The sequence below is a fragment of the Ctenopharyngodon idella genome, chromosome 16, assembly GCF_019924925.1.
Source record: "Ctenopharyngodon idella isolate HZGC_01 chromosome 16, HZGC01, whole genome shotgun sequence".
NCBI classification, from domain to species: Eukaryota; Metazoa; Chordata; class Actinopteri; order Cypriniformes; family Xenocyprididae; genus Ctenopharyngodon; species Ctenopharyngodon idella.
In genome coordinates this window covers 17,310,181-17,337,709 of record NC_067235.1, presented here as the reverse complement: position 1 = coordinate 17,337,709, position 27,529 = coordinate 17,310,181, and the positions used below count along the sequence as shown (strand labels likewise).

General features: G+C 36.4%; 1 protein-coding gene across 15 annotated transcripts in view; it reads left to right on the top strand.

Annotated features, from left to right (window-relative positions):
• ptprub (protein tyrosine phosphatase receptor type Ub) overlaps nucleotides 1-27,529 on the top strand; it is a 237,756-nt gene that overhangs the window by 53,528 nt on the left and 156,699 nt on the right. For all 15 annotated transcript variants that reach the window (XM_051865407.1, XM_051865418.1, XM_051865417.1 and 12 more), the window contains exon 2: nucleotides 8,238-8,366. In XM_051865407.1, the coding sequence (XP_051721367.1) occupies nucleotides 8,238-8,366 (129 nt within the window). The remainder of the gene's footprint in view (nucleotides 1-8,237; nucleotides 8,367-27,529) is intronic.

Sequence of the window (27,529 nt, the reverse complement as noted above, 5' to 3'; positions counted from 1 at the left end):
AAGTTGAACGAAGGTCTTATGGGTTTGGAACGACATGAGGGTGAGTAATTAATGACAGAATTTTTATTTTTGGGTGAACTAACCCTATAATGGGACCCTATTGACTTCCATAGTATTTTTTGTTCATATGGAGTACATCAACTGTTTGGTTTTCAGTTTTATTTCAATTTCTGAAAATGTAAAAATATAACAATAACAAACCAGGAAATTAATGATTGAATTCATTTTTGGCTCAATTAGTATTTCAAATATGTGCTTTTATTGCTGGTCTCAAGTTTGAAATCTTTTGTAGTGGATGCAGCTAGCATTGGGGGATGTTTGGGATTCAGCGCATCAGCCATTCCGGTTGCATGCTCTTCGGTGGAACTATGATAAGACCCAATAAGATCATTGTATTTTTCACAAAGTGCTAGTCTACAGTAGCACATCCATCTTTGGTCTATTGTTACATGCATTATGGAAAGAATCCCTGATACTTCCTTCGCTGTGTATGGCTGCCACTGTGCACGAGTTTGGGCTCCCTCATTAAAACTAGGGGTAGGAAATGAAATGCATTCATTGTGAGTGCTAAGAAAGGATGAATGGCCTTGCAGTAGAGTGGCGAGAGACTTCCCTGCTCAACACAAACAGGGTTTGTCTTTGTCTTGATGCTTGGCTGGGTCTGTGCGCCAGGATGCTAATGAGGCTAGCGGAGGAGCTAGGCTGAGGCCCAGACAGCCACGGCACATTCCAGCCACGTGCCTAAGCAGTGAGGGAATGTCTGATTAGCGCAGGAGTGGATCTAAATGGCTGGCGAAAGAACAGGGAAGCTAAAAGCTAGTTCGTATGGGGTGGCGTCTTCTTTCAGTGCTCATGAGATGTAAATCAAAGAGCGGGTGCACTTTGAGGAGAGAGGCAAAGGAACTAATTAATTTCAGATCCCATAGATTACTTTTAACATGGTTAAAAAGGAGTTATCTCAGCAAGAGGGCCATCATGTTTGGCTGTTAATGACAACAAATCATTTTTTAACTACAGAGAGCTGTTTTTAAAGGTTTTTTTATTTATGTATTTTTTTTTTTTTAGGATATGTAAGAAACTCAGCTTTTTGTACCGTATATGCCGTTAACCATTGTTGGCAGGTGACAACTGACCACAAATAGAATGTTTCACAGGCACAGATGCCTGCAGCTATGTGTGTGTATAAAAAGATGTGGCTGATGTGCTAAACTGCATTTGAGATGCAGTCGCTTTGATTTAGGATTACTGAACATATGACTTCATTGTATCTGTTAAAAATAAATGAGTTTTCAGGTCATACTAAATTGTCGCTGTCAAGTGTTTTGTCTGTGCAACGCAGTAGGAGTCAGTGCATTGCAAAAAAGAAAAAATCATTAATCTGTATTTTTTTTTTTTTTTTTATCTTGTTTTCTGGTAACATCCTTAAAACAAGAAAGACATAATTGTGTGAGACTTTTTTTTTTATCCCCAGAGAATATATGGTAAATTAAATTTATTTATTTTATAAATTTCTTGTTTTATGTATAAACCTCAATTTTATGCTTATAATAAAAACAAATCTATTTGTCAATGGCACGAAAAGTAAACATCAGTATTTTCTTTGAAAACAGGTCAGATTATTTTAAAATTTTGCAAACAATCTAAAATAAATATGTGAATATAATTACTGTATATAAATCTTTTTAAATCCGAAAAAATACTGAATAGAGAAAATGATTGTTTTGCAGCTCTCATACAACTCAAGGTGATTTTTCTTTTTTGAGGTGAATAAATCCATCTTTTGTGATTTGTTTACCATTTTGATCTTTACTTACTTATTTATTTATTTATTTTATATTTCCGGAATTTACTGCCAGTGCTCAAGCTAGGTCTCCAAGTGTGGCACAAGAACTCAATTTAAAGACGGGGTGGTGAGGGATGTCACAGACCTCATGAGAACATGTCTGGGGAGGAGAATCTAATTTATGAAAAAAAATTAAAACTCAGAAGGCAAGTTGAGGTTCAGATTGGATGCACATTTCAAAGTGGGACACACTTTAAATATCCTCTGGCAAGGTAGTGCTAACCTGGAAGCATTGTTAAACAAATTGCCTCTCTCTAACATTACTGCTCTAGATAAATCTGAGACATTCCCCTGATCCTCTGACAACATCCTATTTGTCTTGTCCCTGCTCTTTTCTCTGTAGTAGAAGCTCAGCTAGCTAGCTAGCAGATCCATAAAACCTCTGAAGATACAAAATGTTGTGGTACAGATTAAATCTGTACTGTTTTCGACAGATCTATGGAGTCAGATTTAGTTCTTTGATCTGTGTCATAGCTTCTGGATTTCAGTTGAGGTGTAGTTAAAAAAAAAAAAAAAAAAAAAAATTTTTTTTTTTTTTTTTTTGGTACTCCCAAAACAAAACATAACACTGTCTGTTTGATGCTAAAATAGTCAGATTTCTCCCTGTTCTGTAGCTCCACAAAAAGCTGGTCCCTATGTTGATTCATTTTTTCAATAAGGTAAGAGTACTGTGATTAGGTCTTGCTTTTATACAACAATTCAGTAATCAAGACGTTAATATTGGTTAATTTACATTTTAGGCACTAATTGCTAGTTACTGTGCATTTTTAAGTTGCCAACAAAATAATTTCAGTGAAGCCAGCGCAAAAGATTCTGAGCACACAATAGTGGTCTTAAAGGATTCAGTGACTCACTCATGAAGACAGTCACTTGGTTTGTTCTTAAATGATTCATTGATTTTGAACAAATCTTTTGAGTGAATGACTCACACCTAGGCTGTATCTGAAATCGGATACTCCCCTACTATATAGTTGGTGAAAAACATTATGTGAAAAGAGTAGTATGTCAGAATTCATAGTATTCATAAAACATTAGGCGAAAAGTTCCCAGATGACCTGCTACATCCAGCGAAATTGCATCCAATGAACACTTCACTGTCCCATGAGGCCACAGGAGAGGGTTTATGAATGGCAGTGAAGCGACGCAACTTGTGCTGGTAGATCACATGACAGTGACAACATGACAAATATAGTATATCCAGATTACATTCATATTAGAGTTGTCGAAAGTACCGACTTCGGTACCAAGTCTTAAAAATGTGACGCTTTGAGAGCTGTTGAACGGATTCGTAAACACCTAATTGGCCATTGTGTTCACGCGCTCATTGGATATGTCTGTGATTGGCTTCAGTGATCAACGCTTCAAAACATGTTGTAAATAGTCATCAATGACGCTTTTCACCGAGCGCTTACACAGATACACACAGATAGGCGTCTATCGCGGACCAGTCCGCTAATAGATGGCTGCTTTCAAACGCTCCCGCTTTCAAATTCAAACACTTCTGTGTGCTTTAAAATGATCCTGTGCGTTGATCATATAGCCAATCACAGACATATCCGATGAGCTTGTGAACACAATGGCCAATCAGAGGTGTTTACGAATCCGCTTAACAGCGCTCAAAGCGTCACATTTTTAAAATTTCTTGGTACCGAAGTCGGTATTTTGACAACTCTAATTATACACACATTCATATTATACATACTTTTTTAACGGTCACAAAGTAATTACTTCTTCAAACCAAGTACCTATTCAGAAAGTATGTGATTTCGGATGCAGCCCTAGACAGCCACTTAATGTGTGAATCAGTATTTTTGAACAAATCCTTTTGGTGAATCAGTGTGATCCACAGGAAGAATCACTGGAACATCCTCACCATCACAGATGTTTTACGATGGTTTGTACATACAAATATTTAAAACTTATGTTTCATTAAAATGTTATTTTAAATTCATAAATTCATTATAGCTATCCTTCTGTTACAAGATTTCCTGTCATGCAATCAACAACAGAACATTCTCCGTGTAATGCCAATCTGCTGACTATAAATTAGTTAAAGGCATATCTACAAAAAAAAAAAAAAAAAAGGTTTGAAATGAATCTGAAACCTCATCCACATTTTATAAGCTATTGATAGCCAGACTGCAGCAGTATTCATTGGTATGTCCTTACAGGGCTCAGACAAGCCAATTCTTCAAAATTTTAATGAAGGCTAATAACAGCCTAACTCTCCAAAGGGAACTTGTTCACATTAATAAACAAAACAAGCGGATGAGCCTGCACACACAAAAGCCTCCATGCTCTCCAGCCAAGGGGCTTTCAACCCTGGCAGTGGCTCAAGCCTGATGTTTTCTCTGTGTTGTGTTGCTGTGCCAAATTATATTGTAATTACTTATTGGAGGCAGTCATGACGAGGCTGTGGCAAGGGACTGCGGGGGGAGCAGAGAGGAGGACTTGATTGTTACTGTTCAGTCATGATGGTAAATCGTTTGTGCTTGACTTCAAGAAAATGTGCACTGATGGAAAGAAAAGCTGGGCGTTCCACGTCTCTCTCAGGATTCTCTGAGAACATCTCAAATGTCTTTGGCTTTGGTAGGAGAGGAGTAATTGCCAAAATAAGGTGTCAGTTTGTCAGCTTTGGTATCTTTTCCTGCTCCCACAGAAACGGATCCCTGTACTGAACTGTTAGCGAATTGTGTAAACGAAACCTACTGGGACAGTAGCTCTGGGAAGATTCTCTCCTTCTTTTGTTCTTTCAGATATACTAGCTCACATGAGTAATAGGGATCGGAATCGCAGTTTAAGAATTCTGGTTCTGATTCCACTCAACGATTCACAAATCTGATTCTTTACATATTACATTAATGATTCTTTTAGCATTTTTGAGTAATGAGATGCCTCTGCAACCCAACAATTGCACCTAACTTTATGCTAAACAACATACTACACAAAAACAATGCTTGTTTTGGTACTTGTGGTTCAGTGAGTTGTTTCACAGGTTCAGACTGGGAACTTGTAAGTTCATTGATTATAATGATTTTGTTTTGACATGTATGGTGTATAGTGTAAATGTAGGTTGTTTGCAATTACAAAGTGATGTCACAAATTTGTGCACTAATATAGAATTCAACTGATTTGTCACAGGTGTCCAGCTTTTAATATAATTTGGCTATTTTACAATATTTAGAATTTATTACCATTTTGATTCTTGTCTTAAACTCATATAATGTAAAGCTGTTTCTGTATTAATGTCAGACTTGCATTATATAATTATATATGTGTATATAATATATATATATATATATATATATATAATATATATACATCAGATACATCAGTGCATCTCTAATATATATACATACACACATATACACACACACAGTACCATTCAAAAGTTTGAGGTCGGTAAGATTTTTTTCAAAATTTTCTGAAAGAAATATCTTATGCTCATCCAGGCTGCATTTACAGTATTTGATCAAAATACAGTAAAAACACTTATTTTAAATTGTAATAACATTTCACAATATTCTGTGTTTTCTGATTCAATGTATTTTTTATGTAACTTATACCTGTGATGCAAGCTGAATTTTCAGCATCATTACTTCAGTCTTCAGTGTCACATGATCCTTCAGAAATCATTCTAATATGCCGATTTGTTGCTCAAGAAACATTTCTTATTATTGTCAATGGAGAAAAAAAACAACAAAAAAAACGTGATTCACTTTTTTCAGGATACTTTGATGAATAGAAAGTTCTAATCAGCATTTATTTTGAAATAGAAATCTTTTGTAACATTCTAAATGTCTTTACTCTCACTTTTGATTAATTTAATACATCCTTGCTGAATAAAAGTAATTTTTATTTCTTTAAAAAAAAGATGTTTTTGCTTAGTATGCAGAATAATAACTCACAGAGATTGACCACAAAGAAAATTTGTGTCTATTATGCAAGTACAGATGCTTTTGAAATGAAAAATCCAAGTAACCAATTTGTTGTACTAGCCAGATTTAAATCCCTCCCCATTGGACCGTTGAGGGGACAGGCCCAGAGGTGGCAGTAATGAGGCAGTCAGCTATGAGGGTCACCTTGATGTCATAGTTATTGTCAAAGCCATTGCCAGCGTTGTTCCTCTCCCCTCTGCCCCGTCTGCTTTGAGTTGGCTCAAGTCAGCAGCACATGACTGGGATTTGTAGACTGCCCACCGCTGCCTGCTCTTTCTCACCCTACAAGGCTAATGTGAGGGACCACAGCAGATGTGGCGAGGCGCTCAGGCTGTGGCACATTAAGCCGCTGCCCTTGGGTCGCGAATGTGCTGCGTATTAAATGTAATGTGGAGCTGAAATTAGTTGCAGGCTGAGTTTAAGAAGTCCCTTATGGATTAGAATAATAGTTTGGAATAGTTATAGAAAGCTTAAAGTATTAGGCCCTGTCCTAAATGGCACACCTCATATGCACTTACAGTCTTGTGGACTTACAATGGCCGCCGCGTACATGTGATTGTGAAGTCCACAAGACCGTAGAGTGTCCCATTTGTCATTTAGGTTTCAGAAGGGTGCTCATGAACACCCCCTTTGCCGAGCCTGCACTGAAGTGAGCTCTGCAGCAGACTTCTACCCGACAGTCAAAGCAGCGTTATGTTGTGTAAATGTAGACTCGTAGGAAGACTGTGAGTATTTTGGGTGATATTTGGGACAGGGCCTTAGTTGACCCCTTATTCACGGCCTAACAGGAAGTTTGTGAACTTTCATGAACTGTTTGAACTCAGTTTGAATGGGACTTGTGTACTGGTTAATGTGTTTTTTTTTGTTTTGTTTTGTTTTGTTTTTTTTAAAACAAGTGGTGATTTTTTTTAGAGAGATGGGTGGTCATTGGTCAGTTTAATAATAATAATAATAATAATAATAATAATAATAATAATAATTATAGTAGTTGCAGAATCTACAATCAGCCTTGTCAGTATAATTTAGTATCAAACAGTTTTTTTTTTTTTTTTTTTTTTTTTTAGTAAAGTAATATTTTAATTAAATGTATTTAATTTTATTTTTATATTATTACTACTACTAATAATAATAATAAACATGGGAAATTAAATTGTTAAATAATATTATTTAATAAATGTAATAATATTGATAAGGCTGTCAGTATATGTTGCAACAGTAATTGGCAAAGTATGTACAGTTATAACTATTATAATAATGATAATAATAATAATAGTTATAACTGTGCACACTTTGCCAAATACTGTCGCAACATGTACTGACAGCCTTGTCAATATTATTACATTTATTAAATAATATTATTTAACATTTTCATTTCCCATGTTTATTATTATTATTATTATTAGTAGTAGTAGTAGTAGTAGTAGTAGTAGTAGTAGTAGTATTAGTAGTAGTAGTAGTAGTAATATTAATAAAAAAAAAATTAAATTAAAAAATAAATAAAAATGTCATATTACTTTTCTAAAAAAAAAACTTTGATAATAAATTATACTGACAAGGCTGACTGTAGATTCTGCAACTTTTCATTATTATATTATTATTATTATTATTATTATTATTATTACTGTGTCTGCTTTGCCAGTCCTATATCTACTGACAACCTTTCAATATAATTTTTACAATTATTTAATAACATTTTTAACAACATGATGATGATGATGATGATAATAATAATAATAATAATAATAATAATAATAATAATAATAATAAATTCGATTTTAACAAAATCCTTTTATTGAAGTAAAATTTAATAATACATAACAAATCTTCGACCGTTTAATTGGTCCTCGCTAATATATTGGTCTATCAGAGGACTTGTGTTTGAGCTGTAAATCTTCAATCACTATTGATGATTGATTGGTGGAGGTGATGGGCGTACATGTGCCTTTGTAGATCTTGTATGTGAGAACGGTGTGTCTTGAATGAAGGCTTGATGACTTTGGCAAATGGCTGACTAAAGAGCTGGTGTTAGAAATGTACGTGGGTGTGCAGTCTGGCACCTCTCACTCCGCAAAAACAGAAATGAGATCACAGGGGCTCGCATGATGAAACAGAGCCCCAAATAACACACGGCTGCTTAATTAGGCTGTCGGGCCAGGGGGTCCTAGTATGCCTGCCTGCAGCCACATTAACCTCCCGAGAGGACTGAGGGAGTCGTATTGTAATGCACATTTTAGTGTCAACAAATTGTGGATCAAATGTTGTCCAAATGAAATGTTATTGCCCCGGAGGCTTTTAAATATACGGCCAGACGCTTTAAATAATTCATGTACAGAGACTTGTCAGGTTAAGCAGGAAGCACGTATCCCTAGCCGCTTAAGGTTTTTAATGAGAGGAAGTCATGGACTTGCATCAAGAAGGATAACATGTTTTGCTTCTCTCTCTTCCTCCCTCGGCAGCGGGCTGCACGTTTGATGAGGACTCCGACCCCAGTCTGTGCGAGTTTAGCCAAGGGGAGGAGGATGACTTTGATTGGCAGCTGTTCCGCGCTCATGCCTCGCCACACTCCACCTCTGATCTCCTGCGCGGTAAGTCTGCCCAGCAATGCCCATTCTTATTCCACCAGTTTATTTCACACTGTGGCACAAACCGTTTCACACCCGTGGTCCCGTCCATCTCAGATACCCTCCTACTGGCCTCATCAGAGTGACAGCTGGAACGACGGCCGTCATCGCAGCATGCTCTTTATTTTTTTCTTGGTTTATTTGTAGTTTTGTAAAAATTTAGAGAAAGTTTTGCCTGTAAAATGTGTTGAAATCCACACATGTGTTTGTATTTCATCAAATCTAGAACTACTGAGAAGAACAAGTAGCCGATATTCCAGTTTTCTTGATGGGCTGCTGCAAGAAATTAATAGAATTGCAAATCAACTTTGACCAGTCTAAACAAGCAGGTGAAATAAGAAATGTAAAGACTCGGATCTATAAGCGCACGTCAGCAGGTCTCGTCTCCCGATGTCTTATTCTGTCCGTGTCAATGGGCGAACAGAAGTGATTAGGAAGTTGGCCCCACCTGAAACGAATCAATCCTGACAATCAATGAGTTCTTTGAAATGTAGCCCATCCCGAAACGGGAAGTGTCAGAGAGATGTGCATGGCCTGCTGGGAAGGGGCTTTTATTGAGAGCCATTGTTGAAACTAGATCAAAACAAGCAGAGGGAGGCAAGAAAGTGCAGAACTAGTAATTGGATTAGGCAGCCACTGGTGGTAAGTCAGTGAAAGAGACGGATGGATCGCAGGGACTTCGATGTGAGAAGAGATAGGATGCCGATGACACAATGAAACAGATAAAAACTTGGTAAGGTTTTCAGTGATGAAGTAAAACACAGGGGACCTGGATAGAGAGGCTTGTGAAAAGCATATCTCAGGGGGAAACTGAGCCACGCTCTATAATCTCCACGAGTTTGAATGGAAGGTCAAAGACTACCAGAGGAATAGGAATTTACAGAGTGGGCCCGCTGTCCATAATCTTTTTGAAGAGACAAATAGTACTACATTTGTAGTGTTCATTTGTAGTAAAATTATAATATAATATAAGGGATAATGTACATCCAGCCGGTTGTTATGTCAGAATAAACCCTGTCAGGGTGATCAGGATGAAGTGGAGGGGTCTTATATCAGCCTGAAGGGGTTTATTCTAAGATAACAACCGGCTGGATGTACATTATCTCGCTTGTTACACGGCTACTTACCACATAAGTAAATAATTAGACACAAAATATTGATCTGAGTCAAAATATTTTATTAGCCCTTAAAACGCAAAGCTTCTGCGGCGAGAGCAGTTGCTAGTGCCGCAAGTTCAAACTAGACAGACATTTAAGGGATACGGTAAAGTCACACCACTTATTAAATGGTATTTCACCACATAAATAATTATGGGGATAGGAGATATTGACCTGAGATGAAACTGGCACAAAATGGCACAAAACTGGCACAAAACTGGTCGCAAAATGGCAGCAGTCCACGATACTGGATGACATAATTAAATAACTGTACACAAAATATTGATTTTGACTTTTAATATTTTATTATCTCACCAAATGCAAAACTTAGGCAAAGCAAAAACGTTCCTAGCAAGCTTATAGCACTGCAGATTTCAGTTACCTGGATGAGCTGTTTTCTGCGGTTGTTATCGGGGAATGACATTTCGCTGGATGGCGCGATTGACCAATCAGAATCAAGTATTCCACAGAGCCGTGTAATAATAATATAAAAATGAAATAAAATAAAAAAATGAAAGTGCTAAGTGAAGGAAACATGAACTAACAATACTATATACTATATAATAAATACTGCAACATATGCATTGCTCATTGTTAATGTCCCTATATATATATATATATATATATATATATATATATATATATATATATATATATATATATATATATATATATATATATATATACATATATATGAATATATATATATATATATGGATTTTATCAAGAAAATAAGAATATTATAAAATATTATATTTTATTTGGCTTTAAATATTACATTTATAGATTTATTACATTTGTTTTTTAAATTTTTTATTATTAATTACAGACTATAATTGGTTTGTGTTTCCTGACCTGTTATGACAGCTGTATTTTACCATTTTTTCATTCAGCATTTCTTAGGATGATTTGATGCCTGTATCTTGCATAATTTGCTGTTTAATTACTAAATTGAAAGATCTTTTTTTTTTCCGGTGAATAAACCAAATTTTCTCATTATCTGTTACACTAATCTTGTGATTTGAAGTAATTGTTGTGTTGAAAGGAAAGATTTATGCTAATGAAAGCACTGTCATAGGTTTTGAATGAATGACTGGCAGTGCTACAAGTGTGATCAGTTTAAAGTCTTGAACTAAGAGAATGTTCCACTTACTTGTGAAAATAGTACCAAAGCCATTAAAACAAAACTATAACTAGTGATAAATATATGAATGAGTCATTAGGACAGTTGAGGATGATGGAATCCTCCACAGTACATCATAATCAGCATTCTAATCATATGCAGACCCAAGATACTTCACCCGCAGTCACAGGCGGTGTGCAGTAATTAATACATTTCCCTCTGGGTTTAATTAAAGCGGACTGTCTGTCGTGTGACATTCACTCTGCTCTGAGGGCAACAGATGAGTCTAGGCATGCAAAGTTTAAGTAGGTGAGAATGATGTCACACCTTGAAAACACAGCAGGAAGTGTTTGACGGTGTGAATGTAAACAGACAGTGACATCGCACATTCACCCTGCGGTAGAAGTTTATCATGTATTCTTACATGGAGAACCCCACACAGACATCTGTAATGGGCAATGAGGCATTTAACCGGCAGATTTTGATCTTCATAACATGGGGCACACTGGCTTTGGGAAACTAGGTCAGAAACTGCCATGGTACTGAGTGGAAAAATGGATCCTTTCATGTTGTTTCAGTCTCAATATGCAAAGATTGTGCTCTCATGCACAGAACCAGTTGTATTTTCTCAGTTCTTAATGTTGCAGCGATCCTGTCACCATCACACATCTTAACTCAGAGCATGACACTAAGCTAACTTTTGCTTAGAAGATTACAAGAGGACGGGGTGTAACTCTGGTCCCTGTGTGTGGATAAAAGCATACAGTTTTGCAGTGATAACCAGTATCTCTCTGTCAGAAGATAAATTCAGATTTTCTATCCAAGGAAGAGGTTTATGAGAGGTGCGAAGGGGTTTTAAAATTACAATTTCACATTTACAATTTTTTGGTGACAGGTGTGAGTGACACTCAGAAAGAAAGGAAAATATATAATTAGTAATTTTATATCATTTCAATATATATATATATATATAAAAAATATTTATAATAATTAAAAAATATACAAATATAGTTTTCTAAAACTAATCCTACATACAGTATCTCACAGAAGTGAGTACGCCCCTCACATTTTTGTAAATATTTTATTATATCCTTTCATGTGACAACACTGAAGAAATGACAGTTTGCTACAATGTAAAGTAGTGAGTGTACAGCTTGTATAACAGTGTAAATTTGCTGTCCTCTCAAAATAACTCAACACACAGCCATTAATGTCTAAACCGCTGGCCACAAAAGTGAGTACACCCCTAAGTAAAAATGTCCAAACTGGGCCCAATTAGCCATTTTCTCTCCTCGGTGTCATGTGACTCATTAGTGTTACAAGGTCTCAGGTGTGAATGGGGAGCAGGTGTGTTAAATTTGATGTTATCGCTCTTACTCTCTCATACTGGTCACTGGAAGTTCAACATGGCACCTAATGGCAAAGAACTCTCTGAGGATCTGAAAAAAAGAATTGTTGCTCTACATAAAGATGGCGAAGGCTATAAGAAGATTGCCAAGACCCTGAAACGGAGCTGCAGGATGGTGGCCAAGACCATACAGCAGTTTAACAGGACAGGTTCCACTCAGACGACCAAAGAAGTTCAGTGCACATGCTTAGCGTCATATCCAGAGGTTGTGTTTGGGAAATAGACGTATGAGTGCTGCCAGCATTGCTGCAGAGGTTGAAGGGGTGGGGGGTCAGCCTGTCAGTGCTCAGACCATACGCCGCACACTGCATCAAATTGGTCTGCATGGCTGTCATCCCAGAAGGAAGCCTCTTCTAAAGATGATGCACAAGAAAGCCCGCAAACAGTTTGCTGAAGACAAGCAGACTAAGGGCATGGATTACTGCAACCATGTCCTGTGGTCTGATGAGACCAAGATAAACTTAATTGGTTCAGATTGTGTCAAGCGTGTGTGGCGGCAACCAGGTGAGGAGTACAAAGACAAGTGTGTCTTGCCTACAGTCAAGCATGGTGGTGGGAGTGTCATGGTCTGGGGCTGTATGAGTGCTGCCGGCACTGGGGAGCTACAGTTCATTGAGGGAACCATGAATGCCAACATGTACTGTGACATACAGACAGACATATCCACATATTTCAAATACAAAAGCGCAACATGTATCAATCAGTAGAGTGAGAGGTATCTAACCTTGCCTGTGTCGATATTTGGTTATTTTCCAGGAAATTTATAAAAAGATCCCAAATTTTATGGTAGTCCTTTTGTTTGCCCTTTATACTGTAGGTTATTCTTTCAATTGCAATAAAATGTGCCAGATCCTTCAACCAATGATCAATAGATGGACCTTCTATGTTCTTCCAGTAAAATGCTACCAAACGTCTTGCAAGAACTAGACAAATGTCAATCATTTTAGTATAATAACCCGATAGTGATAATCTTACAGGAATTAATCCCAAAGCACATATTTCAGGAGTGACTGGAAATGGTTTTGAGATTATTGAGGAAATTACTGTTGTCACTTTTTTGCCAGAACGTCTTAATCACCTCACATTCCCAGATACAATGAAAGAATGTTCCCTTATGTTTTTGGCATTTAAAACAGATGTCTGGAATGTTTGGGTTAAACTTATTTAACTTTTCAGGGGTTACATAAGTACGCATTACCCAGTTAAATTGGATCAGCTTAAATCTAGCATTAATTGACAAATTTTGGGCTCTGATACATATCTGGCTCCATTCTAAATCTGAAAGGTCATACTGCAGATCTGTACCCCAAGCGACTCTCTTGGATTCAGATGATTCTTTAGAGCTGTTAACAAATTTGCTATAAAACTGTGAAATTTGGTTTGTACTAAGATCCTCAAAAACATAGCTTTTTCTAGTTCTGTTGGTAAAGGTCTAGATAGGGAATAATTTTGCTTAACATTGATATAGCTGTGAATTTGTAAATATTTAAAAAAGTGTGTCATTGGGATTCCAAATTTTTTGTTAAGATCTCTAAAGGTCATCAATGTGTCTCCCTCAAATAAATCCCCAACCTTACGGATACCCTTTAATGCCCACTGTTTGAAGCCAGAGTCATTATTCCCTGGTCTGAAGTCCCTGTTTCCCCAAATAGGAGAAAAGTAAGAGAGAGTTGGAACTTCTCCTAATATCCTAATATCTCCTATTTTTTTCATACTAGAGAAAAAACCTAATGGAGGGGAAAGTGGAATAGAGCAAAATAAATACAGAAATTTCAGTAGAATATTCATCTTGATAATGTTTATATGGCCAATCAGTGAGACTGGTAGGGAGGACCATCGGTCAACAGATTCATTGACTTTGGCTATGACTGGGTTATAATTGGCAGGGACTAACCTGTCAACTGTAGGAGTAATGATTATGCCTAAATATTTAAAGCCATCGACTGCATTTATAAATGGATGCCCGATTGGTGGTTGACGTCTTTCTTGGGTATTTAAAAAAAAGTATTGTTGATTTGGTATTATTAATTTTATAGCTGTAGAACTTTCCAAATCTGTCAATCAGTCCGAGCAACGCTGGAACGGATCTCTCAAGCCTTGTTAGAAAAAGAATGGTGTTGTCTGCATATAGTGCTATTCGATGATCACGATCTATAATTTTAATGCCCTTAATGATAGAGTTGCTTCTAATTGCAATTGCTAAGGGCTCCAGTGCTAAAATAAAGAGCAATGGTGACAGAGGACATCATTGCCGTGTTCCTCTGTGTATATTAAAAGGTTTTGATGTTGTATTATTACCAAAGCCAATTTTAATTTATATTTGATGAATATTCATTTTAGACGGGGCAAGCAGAGTAGAGGTACGTACTCTTGAGGTTAAGCGGTTAACATTCATTTGCAAAGAGATTATTTCTTATCTGATCGTTAGTTGGAAGTCAGACACACTGCAGTCTGATTTGTTTAATCAAGCGAAATGCTTGGTGTTGTGTTCTGAGGTAAGACCTGCGTGCCACACATTTGAATCCAGTGGATCGGTTAGAGACGTGGGAGGCAGAGAAACCTGAATTGCTTCAGATAACCTAATTGGTCCTTTCTCTCCTTAAGCTAGGCCTCTGGGTCCAGCAGAGATCTGTAGTAATCTCCTCACTGGAAGGAAGTTCCCACAGATATTAGCACTAAAGCCAGGCAATTCTCTGGGCATGTTGTATCTTATTACGTCCTTCCTTAGTCAGAGAGGCACCGAGGCACACAGCGCTGATCAGAGACCTGTAGGTCTTTATTACCAGCCGCCCTTCACCTTTCTCAAACAGCAGGCTCGTGTCCCATCTGCACATTATCCACACTCTGATACCCAGGCCTTATTCATCACTGATATGAGAGACCACAGGGGCCCCTGACAGAGGAAGTTGGTGGGGAGACACATCTGGTGGAGTTGTAGGGTCATTATCAGACCTGGCTGGCTTCCCTCAATGATCTAATAAAGTTTCCTGAAGCCCAGAGCTGCCTGCCTCCATCCGCCATCTCTCAATCACTGACTTCTGCTCTGGGACTCTCAAAACTGCCTCTCGCCACATATGGATGGGATGGAGTTTGTAGTGCACTGCATTTATTTTGAATTAGTCGGCATGTTTATGTTTGGACTTGTTTATGACCGGGTCTGTTTTGGAAGAATGTTCAATTCGCCGGGTTAAAAATCAGCTAGAGTTAGATGGAACCGACTGGTGATTTCTTTTATTTACATATTTACAAATAGGATGGTCAGATAAACATATTTTTTTTTATAAAGCATTTTATTCTGCATGTTCATAATTATCATTTTCTAATCATTTAAAGGTAATTAGAGTGGATAAGGGAATCTAGACAATAATGGTTTAATCGTGATTTTTTTTTTTTTTTTTTTTTTTTTAATTAGCTTTTTATACTTTTTTTTTTTTTTAAGTTTTAAGGTCCCACTTTATATTAAGTGGCCTTAACTACTATGTGCTTACATCAAAACATAAGTACAATGGTTCATATTGAATTGCAAAACACTTTTGTTGCTATTGAGGTGGGATATGGGTAAGGTAAGGGAAAGCTTTGGTGGTATGGGTAGGTTTAAGGGTAGGGGTAAGGTGTAAGGGATGGGTCAACAGTGTAATTATAAATGTAATTACAGAAATTAATTACAGATGTAATTACATGCAGGTGTTTTTAAAATATAAGTACAATGTAAAAACATGTATGTACACAATAAGTGCATTGTATTAATTTATTAATTTAAATGTAAGTACATAGTAGTTAAGGCCACTTAATATAAAGTGGGACCAGTTTTAAAGATAATTTTTTCCAAAATTTTATTAGAATTACATTGTTTTGAAGGTTACTTTTTCTCATCCAATGCTGATTTTTTTTTTTTTTATAAAATAAATGTTTTCTATTTTAATATATTTTAAAATGTAATTTATTCCTATGATGACAAAGCTGAATTTTCAGCATCATTACTCGTCTTCAGTGTCACATGATCCTTCAGAATTCATTCTGATATGCTGATTTAGTGTTCAAGAAAAATGTCTTGTTACAATTATTTCAATGTTGAAAACATTTGTATTTGATGAATAGAATGTTTAAAAGTTCATTTATTTGAAAAAGTTTATTTTTTTTAGCAATATAACTTTTACTGTCACTTTTGATCACTTTAATGCATCTTTTCTAAATAAAAGTATTAATTTCTTACAAAAAAAAGGTCTTTCAGACCCCAAAATTTGAATAGCAGTATATACCTCCATGCCAATGGAGTATGAAAAAAATGTTAAATATTTTGTAATTACACTGAAAAGAAAACTTATCTTGTTTAATGGATGTAATATTTTAGCTTTTTTTTTTTTTTTTTATAGAATACATGACAATACTATTTTTGCAGTGAATTAATTGACTTTGTGCTTAATATTTGGAACCAAATATTAAGCACAAATATTAATATTTGGAACCATGAAAACAATGCATTTGAAAACAATGCATTGGAATTTCATGCATTGAGTAAAAAGCAACACTGTAGTTTTGGTGCAGAAAGAATGCTTCACGAAAGTATTCGGCAAGTCTGCCGGTGTATATATAGTTACCATCTCATCTGAAATCAAACTCACCCATAGCACTCGACTCAGTGCAAAGAATTGATTAATCATGCCTCTCTTGTGTTCAATTTTTCAGAAACTCTTGGATTAATACAGTGATCCTCCGTTTCTCTTTGAACTTTCATCTGATCTGACAAGTGTCTCTCTTTTTTTTTTAACTGTCTCAGCCCAGAGTTTCAAGTTATACGTTTAGCACCTCGTAATGGAATCTGCTCTTGACAAAGGTCCCAAACAAAAACCTCACCATCCATATGATTGAAATTCCATCATCAAAGTGCGCCTGAGATCAAAGCTTGATGAGTATGGTAATAAAATAGATATGTGGCTTATATTGCTGCATTAGATGGCTGAAGGCTGATTGAATAGAATTTCATTGGAATACTGGCTGATGTCCTGTCATAACCTCTGTTACAAAACTCTGTTTTTCATCAACATTGAAGGGATAGTTCACCCAAAAATGAAAATTCTGTCATTAATTACTCACCCTCATGTCGTTCCAAACCCGTAAGACTTTCGTTCATCTTGAGAACACAAATGAAGATCTTTTTGATGAAATCTGAGCGATTTCTGTCCCTCAATAGACAGCTACGCAACTGACACTTTGACGCTTCAAAAAGTTCATAAAGTTTGCAAAACTAATCCATATTTGAACTAATCCAAGAATTGAGCAGTTTAGTCCAAATTTTCTGAAGAGACACGATCGCTTTATATGATGAACAAAATGAAATTAAGGCTTTTATTCACAAATAAACATTCATCAACTCACACATCAGTTGTGATAAACGGAAGCTCAAGCATGTTTTCTTGACGTGCAAGAACCAATGAGGTTCATTCTCATGAGTTACGCAGCATGTTTGAGCTTCCGCAAGAACCAGTGAGGTTTGTTATGAATAGAATTGAAGCCTAAATTCAATCTGTTCATCGTATAAAGCGATCGAGTCTCTTCAGAAAATTTGGACTAAACCACTCAATTCATATGGATTACTTTTACAATCTCTTTATGAACTTTTTGAAGCATCAAAGTGAAGATCTTCATTTATTTTTCAGAAGATAATCAAAAGTATTATGGGTTTGGGACGACATGAGGATGAGCAATTAATGACAGAATTTTCATTTTTGGGTGTACTAACCCTTTAAAGTCCTGTATGAAATATGTTAATTTATTTTATATATTTATATGGAGTTGTTTTTTTGTTTTGTTTTCAGAGCTTGTTTTCATTCTGGGATTGTGATTTTCTACAAAGTATACAAGCGTTGCTGTTTTAGAATCTGGTCAAAAAAAAAAAAAAAAAAAATGTAAGAACATGTTTAACTTAAAAACTTATGAAATGGATGGATGAAATGGATGCTGTATGCAAAGGATGTGAAGTTTTATGATTATTATTCCCAAGCTGCTGATTTACCTCATGGTTAGGAGTACAAATTATTTATATATTTATTTTTATCAAAGGGTGAATTATAAATCCATCATGCTTGTCCTGTGAGAGATTTGGTGGAACGGAATAAAAATTATGTGTGGTAAAATTTTTATACACACCACTGAGATGGAAGGTGAAATGGAGAAATGAATTGCTGTGTAAATCTAACAGGGCAGACTAAATCCAATTGTATTAGGAGGCAAATAGCATAAACCACAGTGCCAGGCTCAGACCACAACTCCTTCACAAGAGTTCATATTCGCAGTCACGCACAATAAATAAATAGCAAGAAGGATCATGTAACAAGGGGATAAAATAAAGGCATTTTCACATCCAATGAAAGGCAATACAACTGTGTATCTCTGTTGGGGTGCTATTTTTTAGGAAGAGCTTGTGTCAAATAAGGTGACATTAAAGAATTTAAAGAGCTCCTGCGAGAGGGCATTTTAGATCCATCCCTGTAAAAGTTGGTTGCTTTATGCTCCAAATTTAGGGTTTTACATTTTTACGGGTTTTTATATAGAGGCATGCAATGTCAAAAAGTATGGTACCAATTTTCTTAGTGTTTATTAGGCAATATATGCTTATTTTACACTGTGTAGGGTTACAATAACTTCACAATTAAGTTGTCTTAATGGATTATAGTTATGTCTGCAGTGCTTGAGACAGAACTCCAATTCCCAGCATGCATTGTGACATTAATACTTTCTGCAAACTACTGCTGTTTACTGTGTTATTGGCGGTTGTGTTTGTTGCCTCTTTAAGGTCTTTGTCGTGTTGACTGCATCCATGTCCATTTCCATCCATTTCCATGTCATCTTTATATTCTTCAGAGGCATCTATTGTTTGATTCCCAAAATTTGATAGTCAGGCTCGCATTAAATGAATTGAAGTACCAGCAACCTTCCCACTGTGATACCTGTTTTTCATGTCTCACCTGTTATTGTAAACAAGATCAATATTTACTCCAAATGTGAGACAAAACCACGCAGCATGGATCAGTTATCATAGAAATAGCGGATGTGACTCTGGGCAGCTGAGTGGATCCGTTTACAGGAGCAGGATGGATTTGCACAGACCACAAAACTTTAACCACTTTAAATAAAAATACATTTCTGAAACTACATTATACCTTACATTACCCTTCAAAAGTTTGGGCTTTTTTTTTTTTTAAAGGATGCATTTTGCAATTTGCAATTTGCAATTTGATCAAAAGTGACAGTTAAGACATTTATAACATTACAAATGATTTTTATTTCAAATAAATGCTGTTTTGAACTTTCTATTCATCAAAATGTATCATGTTTTCCACGAAAATATTAAGCAGCACTACTGCTATCAACATTGATAATAATAAGGAATGTTTCTTGAGCAGCAAATTACCATATTAGAATGATTTCTGAAGGATCATGTGACACTGAAGACTGGAGTAATGGTTATTTTAAATTTTAATAATATTTCACAATATTACTTTGTTTTTGATCAATGTTTTTGATTAAAAAATCTTACAGACTCATATATTTTGAATGGTAGTGTGAGCTATAATTGTTTCATCCAACAAAAATGCTGTTTTCCCCAGTGCATTACATTCTGTGTGAAGAAGGGGACCTGATCTGGCAGTGAAATAGCACTGGCATACACTTTAACATCCATTTACATTCTTTACCCCTCAGCTTTAGTTTCGCTATAGAGAGACGGGCGCACACAGCGCTCTATAGTGCATTGACGTTACATTAATTCAGGCGTTATTTCCCATCAAGGATGTCTTATTTAAGAAAAGTAACCGTAATAAAATTGACTGTTATTCCTTGTGAGGTGTAAAATACTGTAATTTCTTTCTTTCTTTGCAATCTAACGGTTACTTTTCTTAAATTAGACTGCCTTTATGATATATGCGCCAGACAAATGCGACTTCGGGAGGATGCAGCCCCCGAAATGAGACAAGAGCTTTTTTCTCTTGGTAGGCTGGATGAGTGAGTGAGCTACAGTAGTACCACGGACTAATCAACACCTCTCGGTTTGTCTTTGCTTTGAAGTATACTGTGGATACGTGTATATATTTTTAGAGTTTGTTTTCTTTTGTGTTGGTTGTATTTGTTTTGTTACTTTTTTTTTTTTTTTTTGTTCTTCTCTTCAGAACTTGTAAATACTTTTCACTTCATTGTTGTTTTAATGCTACTCGGATATTTCCACATCTAGAAAGGTAGCAGTCAAACTCACTTTTCTACATTCTGACATGATACTTTGATTTGGTTAACCAGCTGTTAATCAGAGTGGCCCCACCTTTTTTCATTTAGGAAAATTGAGAAAGTTTGAAAACACAATTGTATGACATGACTATATGACAAGCTTTTAGTCTGAGGGCCTCTTCCTCCTCAAGCAACCATTAAAATGTAATTTAGATAATCACAATATGACAAATTATCTGTAATTTGAATAATTAGAAGTCTATAAAGTCAAAAAAAGAAAGAATCTAGCAAGCTGTTTACCTGCCTGTACATGCTGAAATATGAGAGCTAGCGTTTTGTGAATAAACATTTTTAATGATGCTTAACAGCATTTACTTGTTATGAATGACGGCGCACACATTGTTAGGAAATCAAGTAAGGTCACGGTTTCAGATGTTACAGTCTTTAAACAGGGCTTGTATGTATACAGTGCACGCACACACACACAAACACACGCTTACATATACTGTATATATTAGGTTTGCATACCTGCTATAGATTTGGTTGAGACTGTTTTTTTTCGTACTGTTATTTTTATTACTTTTATTTGTGATTTCCAGTTTTATTCACTTCAGACTTATTTTAGTGTGTTGCCACAACATTTCTACAACATTTCTAATTGTCATATTTCAGCTTTACTTCAATTACTAAATGATTTTTAATAGTTTTTATTTTAACATTAACAACACTGCTGCAAGATGTCTTTTCTCTGAAATCTGTCCTAATCTAATGCACCAGGCGGCCATTTTGGAGCCTGAACTGAGTCTTTAGGTGGGATTAAATTTTCTTTGTTTGAAGTTACAGCAGAAAACACCCACAGAGACTTGACATTAAGCTAGGCGATGGCATAGCCAAGCATGTACTATGCTAATGTTAGCCCCCCTCTAGCGACAGCCTCCCTGTAATTAATGTTGTTTTGCGGTGAGCAGGCGAGACCTTTCAGAGTAAAGAGGTCTGTTTAACAGGATAATTGAGAGTGAAGTTACGACCGTAACCTTCAAATAGCCTGTGGTGGTGGTCACCTTGACCATGTCAAGTATTAGGTACTTGCAAGCAGCTTATCTTTTGATGGCTCAATGAATAAATAGTATGTTTGAAGGACTGTGACGTTAAGATGGAGGATGTAGAAAGAGAGATGGAATAACTGCATAATGTGTCTAAGGGTTCTGCTCCAGTGCGGAGCTTAACCCGCAGGCAAAACGGCTGGTTGTGTTTATGTTGTCATGCTTGCTTAGCTGTTATGCTAAGCAGCATGGAGCTCTGGGACAACCCCCTGATGGTGCTTGTGTTTGCTCTCTTTTTACCCTTCGCCCGCTCTCTCTTTCTATGTCACCGACATGTTATCTTTCATGAGAATTCAGAGCTGCACTTAAAGCCATTTCAGATGTGGCATTAGACTAGCGCTGTGAAAATCTAGTCACATAAAGGGCTGCCCACATCTTTCCGGGCTAATTTAAACTCTGTCTAGCTGCGTGACACGAATTAGCCTGTGACACGACACGCAGCGTGAATGTAATATAAAAAGTTCAGTGTTTAAAAATGTTAAACTGATTATCTTATTCATTGTCATGCTGTCATGTTTTACTTTATATGAAACGTGTGCAATTCTTTATGGAATACACTAAAGCTGGTCTTGACTGCTTATTCTTATGATGTGATATTATATACTGTGACCAAGCCACAATCTTATATTATTTATTTGGATTTAGAGATATTCAATGAATGCCAGACCTCCAGAAATGGTTCAGGGTTTTTTTGCTGCAGGTGTTGAGTAGGGAATATATTATGAGATCTGCTGACTTAGCTTCTTTTTCGGCTGTGGAAATGGTGTTTTACTGCTCGGAGGTTGTTTTTTAATCAAGGGTTGAGGAGAGTGCCTTGGAGGGTGCTGGAACCATTCGTGGTTGAGTGTGGTGTAGATGCTGCCTAATACAGTCAAAGCCCATCAGTAATTCAGTGTCCTGGCTCACTGGTCACAGCATTAGGTTTGAAGGCAGCACATAAAGTGTGTGAACACATTGCCATTTATCTCAGTCTATGGGCATGTGCGCGCACACATCTGACATTTAGTATCTCATCAGCATGACAGATTGTTCCACCATAGAAATATTAGAAAGCAAAACATTGGATCCACAAATCCGAATAATTCTCACTGTAGTAATTGTATGCGTCTGTACAGAAGCAGTAATTAGTTCTCAAAGGTAATAATAAGTCCAGTGGTTCAGTTACAAACATCATCTTATTCCTGACCTGAGCTCAGTTTTTTTTTTTTTTTTTTTTTTTTTCTCCAGTAGCACCCTCTACTGGAAAATAATGTTAAGTGAAATCTGTGTTTTAGAACATGGTAGCAGATTTCTAGCTGTTCTTAAGCTGGTTGACCAGCAACCATGTTTCAATAACCAGCTTGAAGCTGGTGTTGTATGAACCTATGAACCTAGCTGGTTTGTTGCTAGGCCAAGATGGTCTGCTAACTTGTACCAGTTAATGACCAGGGGCCAGTTGCATAAACTTAGTCACTATATTAAGACAGTGTCTTAAGAACTAGTTTGACCAACTTGCAGTTAACCAAGAGGTAATCAATGTTATTTTTCCAATTCCAGTTACACCAATCTACCTTTTTATGTAATGGACTTTAAAAAATTAGGACCACTCTTCAAGAAAAAAAATAGCATCTTAACTTTTAAGACTAGTCTAAGTGGTTTATGCAACCGGCCCCAGCTTGAGCCAAATAATGGTTAACCAACTTTGACTAGCTAATGGTCATCTCTCTATAGTTAATGATCATCTTAGACTAGCTATTGTAGTGACCATTTTAGACCAACTAATGACCATTTTGTACTAGCTCATGGCCATCTTAGACTGGCTAATGACCATCTTAGACTAGTTGTTGACCATCTTGGACAAACCACCAACTAGTTAGTGAACATCTTGGCCAAATCAATGACCATTTTGTACTAGTTTATGACCATCTTAGACTAGTTAGTGACGATCTTGGACAAACCAATGACCATTTTGTTATAGGCTTGTTGCTAGGCCAAGATGGTCTGCTAACTTGTACCAGTTAATGACCAGCTTGAGCCAAATAATGGTTAACCAACTTTGACTAGCTAATGGTCATCTCTCTATAGTTAATTAATGATCATCTTAGACTAGCTATAGTAGTGACCATTATAGACCAACTAATGACCATTTTGTACTAGCTCATGGACATCTTGGGCTAGCTAATGACCATCTTAGACTAGTTGTTGACCATCTTGGACAAACCAACAACCATTTTTATACTAGTTTAGAACCATTTTAGACTATCTAATGATAACTTTTGACTAGCTCATGGCCATCTTAGACTAGTTAGTGACCATCTTGGATAAACCAATGACCATTTTGTTATAGGTTATGACCATCTTAGACTAGCTAATGATCATTTTTGACAAGCTAATAACCATCTTGGACTAGCTAATGAAAATCTTTCACTAGCTAATGGTCAAAGATGGTCATTAGCTTTGACTGGTCATCAACTATAGTTAACGATCATAGACTAGCTACAGTAGTGACACTTTTAGACAAACTAATGACCATTTTGCACAAGCTCATGAGTCATGGCCAATATTTAGTAGCTAATGACCGTCTTAGACTAGCTAACGATCATCTTAGACTAACCAGTGGCCATCTTAGACTACCCAATGACAAGCATAGACTAACTAATGGCATTTTTACTAGCCAGTGACCAGCATAGACTTGCTAATGACCATCTTGGACTAGCTAATGACTATTTTTTTGCTAGCCAATGGCCAGCATAGACAGCTAATGACCAGCATAAACTAGCTAATGATAATGTTAGCCTAGCTAATGGCCATTGTAGACTAGCCAATCACCAGTTCAGTTAATGATCAGTTTAAAACATTTAGACCAGCTTAGACTGTCTAATGACCTGTTTAGACCATACAAAAACCAGTTACCATGTTCCAAAAGGCACTACCATCTGGATTTTCCAGCAGGGAAAACAATAAGATGGAATAATTCAGCTGATGGTTGTTTGGTTATTTCTGTCTCATGAGAGTTTTTTTGAAATAAGAAGTCTTCCGAGTTGGAAATGCTGGTTAGCTCGTACTTGTACACTAGGCCTTCTTTTTCAGTAAAAAGTTCAAGTAGAATCTTTGTCTTTTATTGTCTGGCATGCTCTCTTTTTCTCTTATTCCTTTGCTCTGTTCTCAGGTGCAATCTATTTTGGGAAGAATTACCATAATAACACACGTCGCGCGAGACTGGCTGTCATTGTAATTGATATCTAGACGCGGCTGCTGGGCGGAGCCATTTGCATATAATCACTTTAACTGATATGATAATGAATGTGGTGGACCTGATACAAGCAGAAAGTCTCTCCGGAGACGGATGGCTATTTGAATTATACTCAATAAGTAATATATTATCCCTGGAAGAGAGACTCTTTTGGCACAGCCACACCTGGATAGATTTAACAAGGTCCACTTCGCTTATATAAGCAGTCCGCTTCATGTTTGTACATGTTTTCTCGTAACCTTAATTACTTGGCCTTGTTCCCCCAGATCTCTCTTGAGTGAGTTGTGTCCCGTGTCCTTGTAGCCACCTGCAGTTTGTTCTTTTATTTATGTGACTTTCAGTAAACGCTCATTCTACTGCTGTTGTGCAGAAGTCAGAACAAAAATGGGTTTGTTACTTCTTTAGAAAAAAATTTAAGAAACCTAAAATGTTTGCTGACACACTCACACATCTAGAGGCAATTACGGTTCTTACTCATAAATCAGAGATAATTAGGCACAGTTTGTAAGTTGGTTCAGGTTTCCCACAGAACAGAAAAAAACCCACCTGAAGCCTTAACTAACAGCCAATAAAATATTTTAGCACACACATTGTACTGTGTAGATGCATAAGGGGATAAAGGAATATATTTAAATTAAAGAACTGTTTTTGATCATACAATGAAAGCCAATGGGCTCCAAAGCAATGATGAACCCCTCTGTTTTGATTGGCATGAGGGTGAGTAAATGATTACAGAATGTTTGTATTTTTGGGTGAACTGTACCCCTCTGGTATCTGGTGGGATGCTAAAAGGGAATAGGTGATATGGAGAGAATGGATTAGAAACTGAATTAAGGATAGGTTTGGGAAAGTCTTTGGTTGTAATGCAGTCATCCCTCTTTCTGGCAACTCTTTTTCATGAGTTCATTTGTTTTTCGAACTCACACTTCTTTAGTTGACCTCCAGTTAGCCTCAATTTCTGCTAACTGGCAGCAGCAACAAACTGAGAGTTCAAGAACACCCCACTTTAGAAAAACAGCCTGAGGAAGTTTTTAAAAAACTCTGTGCTTACAAATTTTATCTTGTCTGAATTACAGTTGAATTACAGTTTATTATTATTTATTACTATTAAAAATATTCTACTTTTAAGTTTATCAGTGAAAGTGACCCAAAAATGAACATTGTCAAACTGTATGCCTTTCTTTCCTCTGCGGATAACAAAAGATGATATTTTAAATAATTGTTTTTATCGATGTAATGCATCCTTGCTGAATAAAATGATTAATTTCTTTAAAAAAAAAAAAAAAATACTGACCCAAAACTTTTGAATGGTAGTGACTATTTTCAGGTTATACTGGTCTTACATGGCACCTAACCATATTAGCATACATTGCTAGCAATGACAAAGAAATGAGCAGGTTAGCTAACAATGTTGAAGAGATTCTCCTGCTGCTGGAGTAATTGGCTTTCTCTCTTCCACCTTCTATCAATCCAGCACTTTCCATTCGTTTTTTGGGCAAATGTAGGTTCTGAGAGAAAATGTCGGCTGACTACAAAGACGTGCTGGTGTCATATAAGCGGAGGCAGGAGCACAACCGACTGCAATTAACCTAACACTGAGAGAGAACATAAATGAGGATTAGAGAGAGATTGTAAAGAGAGAGAGCGAGCGAAGGAACCAAATGGAGTGAGAGGTCCAAGAGGAAAAAAAAGAAAGAAGAGTAAACGAGATAAGAAGTGTAACAGGGTTGACGAGAGCGAGAGAGTGAGAAGGGGGGATTAGAGGAAGTCTGTAGATATGACACCAAGGAAGAACAGAGGATGATGAGCAGTGAGGAAGATGCTGAGCTCCAAGACAAAAGAACGGAGAGGAGCGATAACGCTGCTGAGCATGTAGAGAGAGAGAGAGAGAGAGAGAGAGACGGAGGTCTCTGAAGGATTGGGAAAAGGAATGCTGAGACTAAAACTCAAAGTTAAATATAAAATATGAAGCACAAGGAAGACTTTAAAGTGAATATTTTTGCTGTTTTTCCACAAATATGACAAACACTGCCTTTTATGTCAAGACAACGTGGTGATTGTATTGAGGGGCAAGACTTGGCAAAAGGGTATGTTTTTTTTGTTTTCTTTTTAGGTTGAGCTCTTGTGTTTGTGCTGATGCATCAAATTCTTTTCAATGTCAATATGTGTCACTAAAAGGTGTCTCTTGAGGTTTGTTTGATTCTTGTTTTTGCGGTGGAACTCAATGGCAATTAGTTGAGTTTGAGAACAGTTGATGAATTGAATTAAAGTGCCACTATTATGCTATTTTAAAGGTTCCTAATTTTGTTCTGGTGGTCTCCTACAACAGTTGCATGCATCCCAGGTTAAAAAAAAACAAAGAAAATAACACTTTTTTTTCTCATTGCACATCACCTAATTTCTCAAAGCGTAGGGTCCTTTCTAAACCCCTCCTTTTCGTGAGCCTACTCTGCTCTGATTGGTCAGACAGCCCAGTCTGTTGTGATTGGTCTTTTTGGACTTTTACCATATCTGAATTTCAGCATTCTATATCAATTCCAGCTCGAATTCTCATCCCTTTGAAGTGCATGCAATGTGGATTCGCAGTGCTGAAAACAGCATCTTCTTGACATGTTTTCATCTTTTAGGAGACAAAAACTTTAATTGTTTTGCACTTCACAGCTATACTTTCACTGCATGAAAGGTAATATTTGAAAAAGCCTAATAGGGGCTCTTTAATGCTTATGGATAGGTTCAGAAAATATTTATTTAAGTATTTTTTTTTATATTGTTATTATGAAAACTATGCTATAAATCAGCTAAATGAAAAAAAAAAAAAAAAAAAAAAAAAAAAAACAAATATATATATATATATATATATATATATATATATATATATTACACACAC